The sequence below is a fragment of the Echinops telfairi genome, unplaced genomic scaffold, assembly GCF_000313985.2.
Source record: "Echinops telfairi isolate 266 unplaced genomic scaffold, ASM31398v2 ScPeMD7_7420;HRSCAF=8458, whole genome shotgun sequence".
Lineage (NCBI taxonomy): Eukaryota > Metazoa > Chordata > Mammalia > Afrosoricida > Tenrecidae > Echinops > Echinops telfairi.
This window is the reverse complement of record NW_022111320.1, coordinates 47,218,470-47,232,194: the sequence shown is the minus strand read 5'-3', so window position 1 is coordinate 47,232,194 and position 13,725 is coordinate 47,218,470. Positions and strand designations below refer to the sequence as shown.

General features: G+C 49.7%; 1 protein-coding gene across 1 annotated transcript in view; it reads right to left on the bottom strand.

Annotated features, from left to right (window-relative positions):
• LARS2 (leucyl-tRNA synthetase 2, mitochondrial) overlaps positions 1–13,725 on the bottom strand; it is a 165,670-nt gene that overhangs the window by 129,595 nt on the left and 22,350 nt on the right. Inside the window, exons 3-4 of the mRNA XM_045297697.1 lie at positions 13,398–13,489; positions 11,682–11,742 (exon numbers count right to left, since the gene is read on the bottom strand). Of these exons, the coding sequence (XP_045153632.1) occupies positions 11,682–11,742; positions 13,398–13,489 (153 nt within the window). The remainder of the gene's footprint in view (positions 1–11,681; positions 11,743–13,397; positions 13,490–13,725) is intronic.

Below are 13,725 nucleotides of genomic sequence, written 5' to 3'. Positions count from 1 at the left end.
AAATCACTGACCAACAAATCACACCCCCAGAGTGGGGCAGGGAATCAGTGTTTGAGGACAAACCCTTGGTGATCCCGATGCTTGCCCGTCAGGGAAGCAGGGGGCTAGGTAGATGCATACACAGTCCTGGCTGTTGTCACAGAAGAACAACTTCCTCTTCAAGATGCTAGTGCTTCCAGACACCCTCAAAGCCGATGGTATTCTTCGAAGTGCACATAAAACCCAAACTTCTGTGGAGTCGCTACGGAGTCCATTAATCTGAGCCCATTCATAGGCATAAGCAGATGACTTGTGTAGGGGATCAGCCCACCTGGAAGAGTCACCTCTAGTGGGCAGCTCGAGGACCCCACCTTTTGTTAGGAGTGAAGACTGCTGGCCTGGCTGAGGCAACAACAGCCCTGACCTCACATGACTGACTTATACCAGCCAGCACTGGGCAGGCGCTGCACTGCCCGCAGTCAGCTGCACGGGTGCTCTCTGTGGATGAGGTGCGGTTCCTGACCTCGAGGTGACCACTGCCTGAGCACCAGCCCTCCCCAGCTCCAGCCTTCCTATCCCTCCGTAGGCCCTGCAAAGCAGCTGCCGAACCCCTTCAGCTAACTCAAAGTAGCACCAGTCACGACCAAGGGGGAGGCCTCCCGAAAGGTGAATCTTCTGACTCTGAGGGAGCCTGCTTCACCTCTGTCAGGACTGGGGAGAGAGGGCTCGGAGTGGAATCAGCCACATCCAGTGGCTGCTCAGTGTTGTCAAGGCAACCCCAGCCCTGCAAGGCTCACACCGGGAATCTTCTCAGCCATGTGACCGGCCGGCACTTGCCCCGAGTTCTTGTCGCTTTGAGCAATTCTCTTAATTTCCTTTTAAAGAGAGAATTTAACAAATCCCATCTTTCCGTTTCTCCGGGAGCCCTTATTATTCCATGCCGTTTAATCCTTCTTAGCCTCATCTCCTCCTTAAAGACACTGCCCAGGGAGCAAGGGCCTGGTGGCTGTAATCATTTTCGGATTTGGTTGTCAGCCAGTCCACGGGGCCTGTGAAACGACACGCATGCAGCTATGGGCCGAAGGGCTCACGCGCTGCGGACAGCAGGTGGGCACTGTGCTCCGGAGCCAGGGCCACACCGTGGGGGCTGAGAACAGGCCAGAGCAAAAGCCACCTGCGCTATCAAAACCCACACAAGGCCACCAGGGGACTCTCCCACTGCGTGGTTCCAGGGACATTACATGTTGTCACCAGCTGTCCTGAAGTCAACTCACTCCTGGTCCTCCCCACTCCGTGCGGCTTTGAGGCCGTGCGCTCTCAGAAGCAGACCAGCAAGCCCAAGTGCCCGCCTGGTGGGTCTGAACGGCATCACCCAGGGACTCTCCATGTAGTCCCGGTGGCACACAGTTAAGCACTCAGCTGTGGACGGAACTGGGTCCATGGTCTGAACCCATCCACTCCGGCCAAGAGTCCAGCTTCGCAAACTCCCTGGGGCGGTTCCTGGAGTGGCCGGGAGTCAGCTTTGACCCACCGAGCCGGCAGCAGTGCCGGCGGCGAAGTGACGCCGGTAACCGAGCCAGTGCACCAGAGGAGCCCTCCCGCCTCTTCTCAATGGGACAGAGGAGCTTACAGGGCACTTGGGACTGGCTTCAAAAGAATTTGGGGTGGGGGCGGGGCTGGAGGAGGTAGAATGGTTATGGAACAGCAGGGGTGGAAGTGGGAGGGGTGTCCCCTGGACTTGCTTTGCCTCTTCAGGACGTGCAGTCCAAGGGGAACCACGATACCACCAAGGGGCCTAGCTGACTCACAGGGTCGGAGAGGAAGGTGGTTTTGAACTACTGACCTTGAGGGTCGCAGCCCGACCCATCACCGAGCTCCTGAGACAACACCTGGGAGGACTTTCGAGCCCTGGCTCTGCTGCCGCCCACCCGCTTTCACTGACGCACTGCTGCTTTCATCACTCTGCGAACAGCCTCCTCCCGCATCTTTCTCAGCTGACACGGGCCCGCTGCGGGGGAGTGTGACGTCCGGCACAGCTGTACTGTGCTCAGGACAAAAGGATCTTGGGGGACAGCAGGTCCTCTGTGTTCCGGGCATAGGAATTTACATCCAATCAAACATGTGCAAATGAAAACCCACGGACCCTCACAATGAAGACCCACACACCACCTTGGGTCACGCTGCACACTACAGGGGAAAAGGCACAGCCAGGCCAGCCCAACGGCACCTGTGGATCAACTCGGGCCTGCAGCCAGTTTCCTTCCGGCTTTGCTTTAGATTTTCAGGGGAGCGGGGTGTCTGAGACCTGCTCTGTAAGCACCGCAAACAAACCAAGCCTTCTGGCAAAGTCCACGGCATTACATCAGATCCTGCCCGGTTTCAGTTTAGTTTTCTCTTCTTTTTCTTGCTTGCTATGTACTGAAGGGCATCTTCCCAGGTACTATGCCCCAGACAAGGATTTCGGTAGCTCCAGATAAAAACCAGATCTGGGGCATCTGTTGCGTTCCAGATTCATAGCCAAGGCCTGGTCTGGAGGCGGCCTCGGCCCCGGAGCAGTGGTGAGATGGTGGCAGGCCTGCCTCACTGGGCTCCAGCAAAGCGGTGGGGGGACTCTGTCACTGGGGGCTGGCCATCATTGCGAACAGTAAGTGCTCCAGAAAGAAACATTGCCCAGTCTCATTCGTCCCAGAGTTTGACATTTTATGTCCTCTTTACTCTTTCCTCAGTAGATATTCAGCTACTCAAACTCAGCTTTCAGTTTCTTTTCAACTTTTCAAGGTGAGAAAGCTTTGGGGGAAATAATATCTGAAAGAGTAAAATACAGTGCTGCGCTAGAAGACATTGTCTGGTTCCCATTCAGGCTCACCGGAAACATCTTAACTCCAGAAATATATACATATATACACATATCCAGAGAATCATGGTCATTTATGGAAGAAGGCGCCCTGGTGGCACAGTGGTTACACGTTGCAGTGTAATCCACAAGATCAGCAATTTGAAACCATCAGCCCCCCGCCCTCTGAGAGAAAATGATGGGGCTTCCTACTCCTGTCAAGAGTTAAAGTCAGTCTGGGGAAGCCACAGGGGTCATTCTACCCTGTCCTGTAGGGTTGCTATGAGTCGATCGATGGCAGTGAGTCTGGTTTGGGGTATAGAAGGAGAGCAGTAGGTTCAACTCTGGGCTGCTCACAACAAGGTCGGTGGTTCACACTCTCCAGTTCACTCCGTGAGAGAAAGAGGAGGCTGTCTCCTCCCATAGAGATTTCCAGTCTCGGAAGCTCCCAAAGGACACTGCTAATCTGCCTCTTCAGGGTCGGCAGGAGTTGAAATGGACTCAGTGGCAGTGGTTGTTTTGTAATGTGAGAGAGATGCCTGGTGGTGTGGAGGGTTAAGCAGTGGGTTGCGCGGGGCAAGGCCGGTGGTTGAAAGGAGCAGGTCTACTCTGCCCTGCAGGGCAGCTCTGAGTCGGGACGGACGCGACGGCAGTGAGTTATGATGAAGGAACGCGCCTTCCTCGGTGGTTCGGAGGTCGAAGGTCAGCCACCAGCCCCAACTGGCTGCTGAGGTAAAGCTGTGGCAGTCTGCCTCCACACATGTTTACAGCCGGGGCGCCCCAGGGACACGTCCACTCATTCCCAGATTTGGGACGGACTGGACGGCAGCAGGTTTTTAAAAGAGGCCAATGTGGCTCCAGTGCTAGACCATGCAGACAGTCAGTCCTACGGAGCCTCCCACCCACTGCAGGGAGAAGTTGCCCCTGGAACCGCCTTCCTCCACCTGGGGCAGAGAAACCTCCATCCCTCCCTTTCTGAGCCACCTGCTTTTAAATTCGTCTGTTAATCACCACCTAGCCTTAAGTGATTTCGTTTTTATGAGATTTTTGGCCCCATGAAAAGACACGGTTCTTCTCCGAAGCTGCTGTGCGTTGACCCAACAGATTGCAAGGGTTTGATCCAAAGGCACCCGGGGAGCCCTGGGCAGGATGGCATCATGGGCACAGGAGCACCTGCATCCGAGCAGGCTCCCACGGAAATGAGCCACCGGACAGAACCATGGGGAGCCGAGGGACTGTAGCGGGCTGGAGGACAAAAGGCGCCGACAACGTGGGGACAGGTCAGCAGATGAGGACGGGAAGATCAGATGGAAGGAAAGCCCTGTAAGCCCAGCCACCGCTCCACCTCTTCACCCCACGCTGGCGGGTTTTCCAGGCACGGAACACGCACACACCGGACACCCTCTGCCCATGGAGGCTCAGCAGCACTTCAAAGCAGCCCTGGCGGGGTTCTTTGTAAGGCCACCATTCGCACCTGGGCGAAGAGCAGACCAAAGAGGCGGGTCCCACGAGGCCGACAGAAACACCCAATGTCAGAGGCAGCCAGGTGGTTAGGACAGGTACACCATGCATTCACCTCCGCTCCCGTGTCTGGGCCTCTGAATGGAGGAGTCTCGTCCAGCGCACTTGGGAAGGGAGGCGTGCACAGAGGGCCTTGGAAAGCTTCGGAAAGAAGAAGGAAGGGGCAGCATTCCCAACCTGTGAAAGAGAGGTGCTACTAGGAAACATGACAAAAACGTCAAGAAAACCTTCCGGGGGTGGGGTTGGGGGCAGGGGGAGCAGGGCTCTCCAGCAAATGTATGAACCTGTGTAGGAGATGAGATAAGAGCAAAATAAGGGGAAAGAAGAAGAGAAGGCCCCTGGCTGAGAGGCGCGAGACAGGAAATGGGAACTGAAGGAGATAAAGGAAACGCCTAAGTCTAAAAGCGCAATACCAAAAGTACTATCTCACAGACAAAGCAGCGTCGGGTGTGTGGAAAAGGCAATCAGGGAGGCCGAGTGCAGACCACGAGATTCCTCCGGTCGAGAGGGGAAAACAGGAGCTGGTGGGCACTGAACACAGGACGGGGCTTTACGACGTTCACGAAAAGACGCCATGCTCTTTCCATCCCATTTCCCCCCAAACTCTTTGAAGCCCCTTCCTATATATGCTTAGGGATAGTCACTGTCCCCGAGAAACCTATACAACTGCTATAATGAAGACCTACTGCTATGGATCAAAAGTGGTCCCTAAGCCCCAGACAAAATTAAGGTAAGAGGCCTAACCCTGAGCTCTATTCTGCAAGGTCGCTATGCTCATCTGTAAACCTTAGCACTATACCACTGCGTTGGCTTGATTAGTGTTCAACGGCTTCTCTCTCTAGGTTAAAACAGCCATTGCTAGTGATGGCTACTCAGTGATTAAAGGGTTTATTAAGGAAGTTAACAAGTTGCAACTTCAGTGAGGTATGCTCCTGGTAGTTAATTACCAGGACGTGTTACAAAGTTTCAGCTCTGTTCCTAAACGCCCAAAGAGGCTTCCCACTCTGCTGTCAGCTTTAACCGGAAGGCATTCAGCTCAAGCTCCATGGAGTAGGGCCCCAGCTTCCTGATTTAAGTTCCGAGGCATCCAACTCCAGGAAGCCTCAGCCCCACGGCACTCAGCTCCACTACCATGAGTCAGCAAGCCCGATTTCCCCAGAGGCACCCACTCCACACCCCAGCCACCTGCCCCAAAGCACTCCTCTTAACTTGCTCCAGAGGTTGGGAAGCCCATCCCTCTGTGCCATGATCTGGCTGGCTCATGGTTTCTGCTGCTGCTCCTCTGATGGTACAGCTGTCATCTGGATCCAAGGGGTTCACGCCCAGGGATCTCAGGGTCCCGAGGACATGGGCACGCGCCGATCTTGGCCCTTGCTGGTAATGAGATCCCTCCTGCTTCTCAGAGGGCTCATTTTGTACACAGCAGGATGCCACTCCAGGGAAACCCGTTGGCATTTACTCACAGGTAAATTCTATCAGCATCTCCTTCCACCTTCTTCCCAGCCCCATGCAGGGAGAGGTTGTTTGGTGGGACTTAGAGACTTGGGATAGTATAGCCACATTACCTAATTCAGTGGTGAAAAACTGAAAGGCAAAGGCAGAGAAAGAAAGAATCCAAACAGAACAATGGGGGTGGGAAATCCAACGTAACAGGGGGCATGGGAAAAAGGCCTACCAATCTGCTTCTGAAAAGCTTACAGCCAAAACAGCCCTACAACCTAGTTCTACTCTGACCCAGGTGTGGTCACTGGGAGCTGAAATGACATGCGGTCATCAGGAGTCGGAACTAACCTGAAAGCAACGGGTGTAAAGAAGGGCAACCGGCGACGTAGAGTAAGGGGGCGGAGACAGATGCGACACCGATTCTCAGTTCGAAAGATGACTGTATCTCACCCTAGCATCTCCTTCCACCGCTGAATGGATTCCTGTGTATTCTATCCATAAGGTTCACATGCATAGCTACTGCTTGTTTTTAATAAGTGGTTCCATGTTAGGCTGCTGACTGCAAGGTCAGCAGCTCGAAACCACCAGCTGTGGAAGAAAGACGGGGCTTTCTACTCCCGTAAAGAATTGACAGTCTCGGAAACTCACAGGGATTGTGCTACCCAGTCCTATAGGTTCGCTATGAGTTGGCATCAACTTGATGGTAGTGAGTTTGGCTTGGGTCTAATAAATAGGTCATCGGTCTTATACAATTCCATCATGCAACAGAATGAAACATCGGAACAAGGGAGTATGCCTGTTTTTACATGCAAATACGGAAGGTTACTACACATCAGGCGAGGTGCATTCATGGTTGACCTTTGGTTCTCGGGAACTTGTTTAAATCTTCTCTCCCTTCCACTCAAACTTGCACAGAAGCCAAGGATGGTCTGCTCCAGTTGGCCACTGGCCTGGTTCTGGCTGATAATATTGAGTTTCTCCATCATGTGATCTCTGGCATCAAGTCTATCACTAAGGCCATATTTTGCAACCCCGGATCTTTGTCTCGCATTTCTGCATTCCAATCACTGGGAATTCTCAACCCATCCTTATTGCATATCTGATCAATTTCAGGATGCAGAAATTTGTCAAATGTCCAATTTCTTCACCTTTGGCACTAGTGATTGGTGCAAAGCTTTGAATGATAGTCCTAATAACTGGTCTCCCTTGCAGGCATATGGCTACCATACGATCATTGAAAGCAATGTACTCCAGGATCGACCTTGGGATGTTCTTTCTGAGCATGAATACAATGCCAATCCTTTGGAATGCGTCATTCCTGGCCTAGTAGGCCATGAGTTTGTCCAATTCAAATGGCCAATAGCAGTGCGTTTCGGCTCACTAATGCCTAGAACATTGAGCTTCCTGCATTCGCTCTCATTTTCTGAAGATGGCTGTGACTTTACCAGACTCACAGTCCATTCACGGCCCCCATTTCAGGAGGCAGCAAATGCGCAAGGACCAATTGGTGCCAAGGAAGAAGTTCAAACCACTGAACGGATTAGTCAGAAACGAGGCTCCAGGAATGACAGAAAACCCAGTGAGCTGTTTCAGAAAGCAGAAGCAGCACTGGAAGTGCTCATCATCTATACCAAGAAATTTGGAAGACAGCTACTTGGCCAACTGAAGGGAAGAGACCCCTATTTCTGCTCATTCCAAGAGAACGCTCAAACTATAGAACAACATCACTGATACCGCACACAATAAACTTTGGCTTAAGATCACCCAACAGTACATTGACAGGGAACTGCCTGCGGTTGAGGCCAGAGGCAGAAGAGGATGTGGAACAAGGGAGATCACTGCTGATGTCAGATGGCTCTTGCCTTAAAGCAGAGAATACCAGAAAGATGTTTACTTGTGTATCATTGACTGTGAAAAGGCATTCGATGGTGTTGACCATAATAAAGTGTGAATAACCTTAAGGATGGAAATTCCATACTTTTTAATTGTGCATATTCAGAACTTGTATATGGATCAAGCAGCAAACAGAGTAAGGGAATACGACATGGTTAGAATCAGAAAAAGGGTGCACCAGGGTTGTATCCTCTCACCACACTTGATCCATCTATACGCTGAGCAATTCATCAGAGAAGCTGGATTATATGAAGAAGAGTTCGGCATCAGGATTGGAGGAAGGCTTTTTAACAACCTGTGGAATGCAGATGCCACAACCTTGGTTGCTGAGAGTGAGGAGGACTCGAAGCCCTTGCTGATGGAGATCAAAGATTGTGGCTTTCAGCATGGATGACAACTCAATGTAAGGAAGACCAAAACCCTCACAACTGGACCAACAGGTAACATCATGATTAATGGAGACAAGGTTGAAGCTGTCAAGGATTTGTCTTACTTGGATCTACAATCAGTGCCCATGGAAGCGGTGGTCAAGTGATCAAAGGACACAATGCAGTGAGTACATCTGCTGCACAGACCTCTGTAGAGTATTCCAGAGTGAGGACGTTACTTTGAGGACCAGGGTGCGCCTGACCCAAGCCATGGTATTCTCCACTGCATCACATGCATGTGAAAGTTGGACACCGAATAAGGAAAATCAAAGAAGAATGGATGCATTTGAATCATGGTGCTGGAGAAGAATACTGAAAGTACCCTGGACTGCTAAAAGGACAGACTGGTCTGTATCTGAAGTAGTAAGACTAGACTATTCCTTAGCGGCAAGGATGGCAAGACTTTGTCTTACATATTTTATACCATCATACTTTGGACATAATGTTAGGAGAGACCCGTCCCTGGAGAAGATCATCATGGCTGGTAAAGTGGAGGGGTGGTGACAAGAGAGAATGACCTAAATGAGACAGAGTGGCACAGGAGCCGTGTCAATGGGCTCACACTGTGGTTGGAGCCAGCTCGATGGCACCTAACAACAACAACAACAACAACAACAACAAATTTCATACATTGTGATAATTAGGCTTTAAGTAAACTTGGGTGGACCAGGATTCTCCCATAGGATATGACTGAACATAGTATGGTCAAGTCCGTGATGGGATCTTCTGTTTCATTCAGGATGTGGCCTCCTCTTAATATAAACTGACCGTGTGTGGAAGCTAGTGGGCTGCTACAGCTGGATTCGGATCCTGCATCTGGTTCGTAGACCTCCTGTTACATCGCCTGTTGATTCCAGGAGCCATCAGCTGTCTGCCACCCTTGGATGGCAGCTCGGCATCCAGCAGCCTAAGGTCTTTCTGCTTCTGTTTGTCAGCCCCTGCAGCTAAAGGAGTCAGGAGTAGCCTCCAGCTTACACCTGGCCCATGGACTTCAACAGGGCTGGACTTACCTACTTCTAAAACTGTGAGCCATTTTTTTCATATAAATCTCCTTCTGTGTACATACACATACAAGCGTCACTGTGTCTGCCTTTCTAGAGCCCAGCCGAACACAGACATCTCCTGCTCCAATGGTTAAGGAACGAGTGCAACTATCTCTTCTCCTTTTGAGTTGTGCCACAGCAGCAGGTCCCTTTAAGGACCTTCATTTGCCATTAAGGTCAATGCTACTCGGATTGATGTCCAACCATTACAGGAGGCAGCATATGATCAAGACCCAGTCGGAGTGAAGGAAGTAGCCCTAGCTGCACTGAGGGTTTGGGCGAAGAAGGAAGCTCCAGGCACTGAAACCGTTGCATTGCTGGAAGCGCTCAACCCATCTGTGCAGAGACACCTGAAAGAAACCACCGGGGCCAACTGAGGGGAAGAGATCCACATTCGTGGCCCCTCCAAAGAGAGGTGATCCACGAGCATGCAGACACGAACAATCAATGTCATTCATGTCACATGCAAGTAATATCTTGCTAAAATAGTTTAAAAATATTTTGCAGCAGGGCGTTAACAGCAAAAAGCCAGAAAGTCAGGCTGGATTCACAAGAGGACATGGAACAAGGGATATTATTACTGACGTCTGACGAATATTGGCTGAAAGTATAGAATTCCAGAACACTTAATTGTGCTCAAACACAATTAGAACCTGTATATACATCAGCGACCTGGCCATAGATCAAGAGGCAATCAAAGAACAAGGGAATCTACTGTGAGACTTGAAATCAGGAAAGATGTGCGTCAGGGTTGTATCTTTTCACGAATCCCATCTGTATGCTGAACTAATCGCTCACGAAGCTGGACTATATGAAGAAGAACGCAGCACCAGGATTGGAAGAGGCCTCATTAATGCCTGTGATATGCAGATGACACAATCGTGTTTGCCGAAAATGATGAAGATTTGAAGCACTTGCTGATGAAAATCAGACTACAGCCTTCAGTCCCGATTACACTTCAACTCAGAGAGAACAAACTGGACACACGAAACAAACTTCTCACAACTGGACAAATAAGCATGATTATGACAAATGGGGCTGGGGGAAGGGGCATGCATGATGAATTCAATTTTATAAAAGCAAATTCAATAGATGTTTATAAGTCCCGAATAAAAGACAACCAGGAGCCAAGTCAAGATGGCAACCACATGAGTCACAATGGCTTACATTCTTTTTTGTAAATGCTTTTGTTTTGTTTTTCTCATTGCTTATGATAATAGAGAAAATAATGCAATAACCTTTTCATCAGAATGAGGCTGGTTTTCATCTTGGAGGGTTAATGAGTCCATCTCTGTCTGGGAGGCATCTCACAGCTCATCAGTGAAGGCCATGGGGGTATTACTCAGTTCTCTCTGCCTCAGCTTGTGTTTCATTAGGTCTCAGCTGTTTGGAGCCTCAGGACACCTTAACCCAGGCACCAGGACATTTTGACACCTCCGCTACATGAAACACGGGCAACCTTGCAAGTCATTGGTAAAAATGACACCAGCAGTATAATTAGAGAGAAATTCGGGCCATATCTTTTCATTGTGAAGTGGAAGCAAAAAGAGAAGAGGAACAAAGCAAAACAGAAACAAGGCCTGTTCAAAGGAGCTTGACTATCTTTTCCACTGTGCTCATCAGAGCTCAACCATTTAAGAAATGATCGGAGGAGAGGCCGTTTGGTCTGGGTACACTCTGCCTCCTCGATGGGCCCTGCAATGAAGCTTCAGTCATTTCGTGGAGAAAACAGGATGCAAGGAGGAGTGAGGACACTGGAAGGGGCCCACCATGGAGGGACCAGTGGGGATTCATGCTACCTGAAGGGCCACTTGTCAATGCAATGGTTGGTAAAGGTCAGGTGGTAAAGATTTCCAGCTGTGTGGATCCTAAGGTCCCCGTGGCAACTACTCTGCCATTTTATCATAACAGCAGCCACAGCTCAGATGCAATCAGATAGGTCTCACTGTGTGCCAATAAAACTTTATTTACAAAAGCAAACAGTGGGCCAAACTATGCCCCACAGAGCATAGTTTGCCAAGCGCTGGTCTAAGATTTATCGAACTATTTTTTTGCCACATTTCCCCAGAGCTCAAAGGTCTTCAGTTCACATATCCTGTAAATGTTGCACACATCCAAGCCTCCTGGCTTCATATACACTTTCAAAGCATTTTATACCAGGATGTATTATGGGCTGTTAAGAGCCTCACTTCCCAACTGGGAACAAAAGGTTCAATCACCCCGACACCAAATCAATCACCGGGAAAGAGCTGACGGGTGATATTTCATCATTTTTACACAGACTTTTAAAATAGACTTTGAAACTGCATGGCTGAGGACAGACGAAATCCTTATGCAGAGTTTCTTAAACACGCAAATGGCAGGCAAGTCAGAAGCGAAACAGGTTAGCCCTCCTTCGTGGTGTCCCATGGAAAGGACTCGTTTGGAGACAGTTTCTTTGCAGAGCGTGCCTGCGCCCTCCTGCTTCAGCCCTTCTCTCCCCAACTCAAAGCCAAGCGAGGCTGTGAACGTGCGCTGAGCCCCACGCAGTGGGCGCCTTACCCGGTCCCAGCTGAAACACAGGCCCAGGCGATCAAGCTGCTTCCTCATGTGTCTGATGTTACTGTGAGACAAGAGGACAGAGAGCGGTGTTGACAGGGTGCGGGAAAGAGAGCCACAGCAAGCAACACTTTGAGGATAGGATGAGTCAAAAACAAACCAAGACCCAAACCCACTGCCGCCAGGGCCAATGTATAGAGGGCGGCTGAGGGTGTGCATAGGGGAGCAGACAGCCTCGTCTTTCTCCCACAAATTATTCAAGAGGATGCTAACTCTGAAACTGCAATGGGAAAAGCGATACCATGAGGGTTAGTGGGGGTGGGAGGACCGATAGCAATGATGGACGTATAACACCCACCCCAATCCCCAAGGGTGATGGATAACAGAACCAGGGGCCAAGGGACACAGTGGATGGTGTAAAATGTTGAAAATAATAATATGTAATTTATCAAGGGTTCATGGGGATGGGAAGGTGGGGGAGAGAAAAAAAGAGGAGCTAATAATAAGGGCTCAAGTAGAAAGATAGTGTTTTGCAAATGATGATGGCAACATTACTGTACAAGTTTGTTTGATATAATCTATTTATGGATTGTTATAATATCTGTAAGAGCCCCCAATAATATGATTTTTAAAAAAGAGGGAGTTAAATGTTATTTTCCCTGGGCAGGGTGGGGGGGTGGGGTGGGATGAAATCACTAAGAATCAGTGCGAATACCAAAATACACTATCCTTTGGACATACACTAGAGAATCCACTAGAAACCCCAATACTAATCTTTGTTTCTGGGGACTACCATTACCCCTGGCCAATCGGACAGCGTCCCCTTTCCAACATGCCCTTCTAGCCCCAACCACACATCTGTCATATGCACACATTTAAAATTTGCATTTAAAAATGTTAAATGGATTCAAAAGAAAAACTCTCATGTACAAAGAAAACTAAAAACAAAAACAAAAAACCTCAAACCCACTGTCATTGGGTGGATCCCGACTCATAGTGATTCCCAGTCACTGGGCTTCCAGGGCTATAAATCTTTCTGGGAGCAGACAGTCGCATCCGTCTCCTGCAGAGTGGCTGGTGGGTTTGAACTGCCAACCTTGTGGTTAGCAGCCCAAGGCTTACCCAACGATGCTGTTCTTTTGGTCTCAGGGCAAAGGACACATATCTTACATTATCCGCTGCCTCCCTTCACCTACTTTTCTGTTATTCACCCCCCCTGAAGTGGGGGAGGTATTATATGTCGATCATTGTGAGCGATTCCCCCTTTCTCCCTGCACTTTCCCCTTATCCTGCTGGTATCACTACTTTCATTATTGGTCCCGAAGGGTTTATCTGTCCTGGATTCCCTGCGTTGAGAGCTCTTAACTGTACCCGTGTACATACTCTAGTCAGATTTCTAAATAGACTTGAGATCATGATAGTGTGGGGGGAGGGGTATGAAGCATTAAAGAATTAGAGGAAAGTTGTGTTTTTCCTCGGAGCTATATTGCACCTTGACTGGCTCCCTTGTGACTCTTCTGTAAGGGAATGTCTGATTGTCTACAGATGGGGTTAGGGTCTCATCTCTGTGCCCTCACCCACCCCATTCACACTGATATGGTTTTTCATTCTGGGCCTTTGTTTCCAATTTCTTGCGCAGGGTTCGTTGTTTTATTGTTTTTTTAAAAAGGTCGGAAAGTTTCTGTATACAAGTGCCCTAATAAAGACAGCAACACATACCTTTGCGTCCAACTTTCTGGATGCAGGTTCCTCTCAATAGCTGCATTTTCGGCTGGCAATCCAAACGCATCCCATCCCATGGGACTGATGACCTGGTTTGCAGAAGAGAAACAGCGGTCAAATTGCTAGAACCTCTATCGGTAGTCTCTTCCGGGAGATGCACAGCATTCCTTTCACATGGATCATCCTTTTCTGGATCACCCCAAACCAGTTGGCCCCCTGTCCACATATGCCTAGAGGAGAACTGAGAGAAGGCTATAGGCAGTTAGGTAAGAGCCAGTTGGCCCCGTGTCCACATAAGCCTGGAGAACTGAGAGAAGGCTATAGG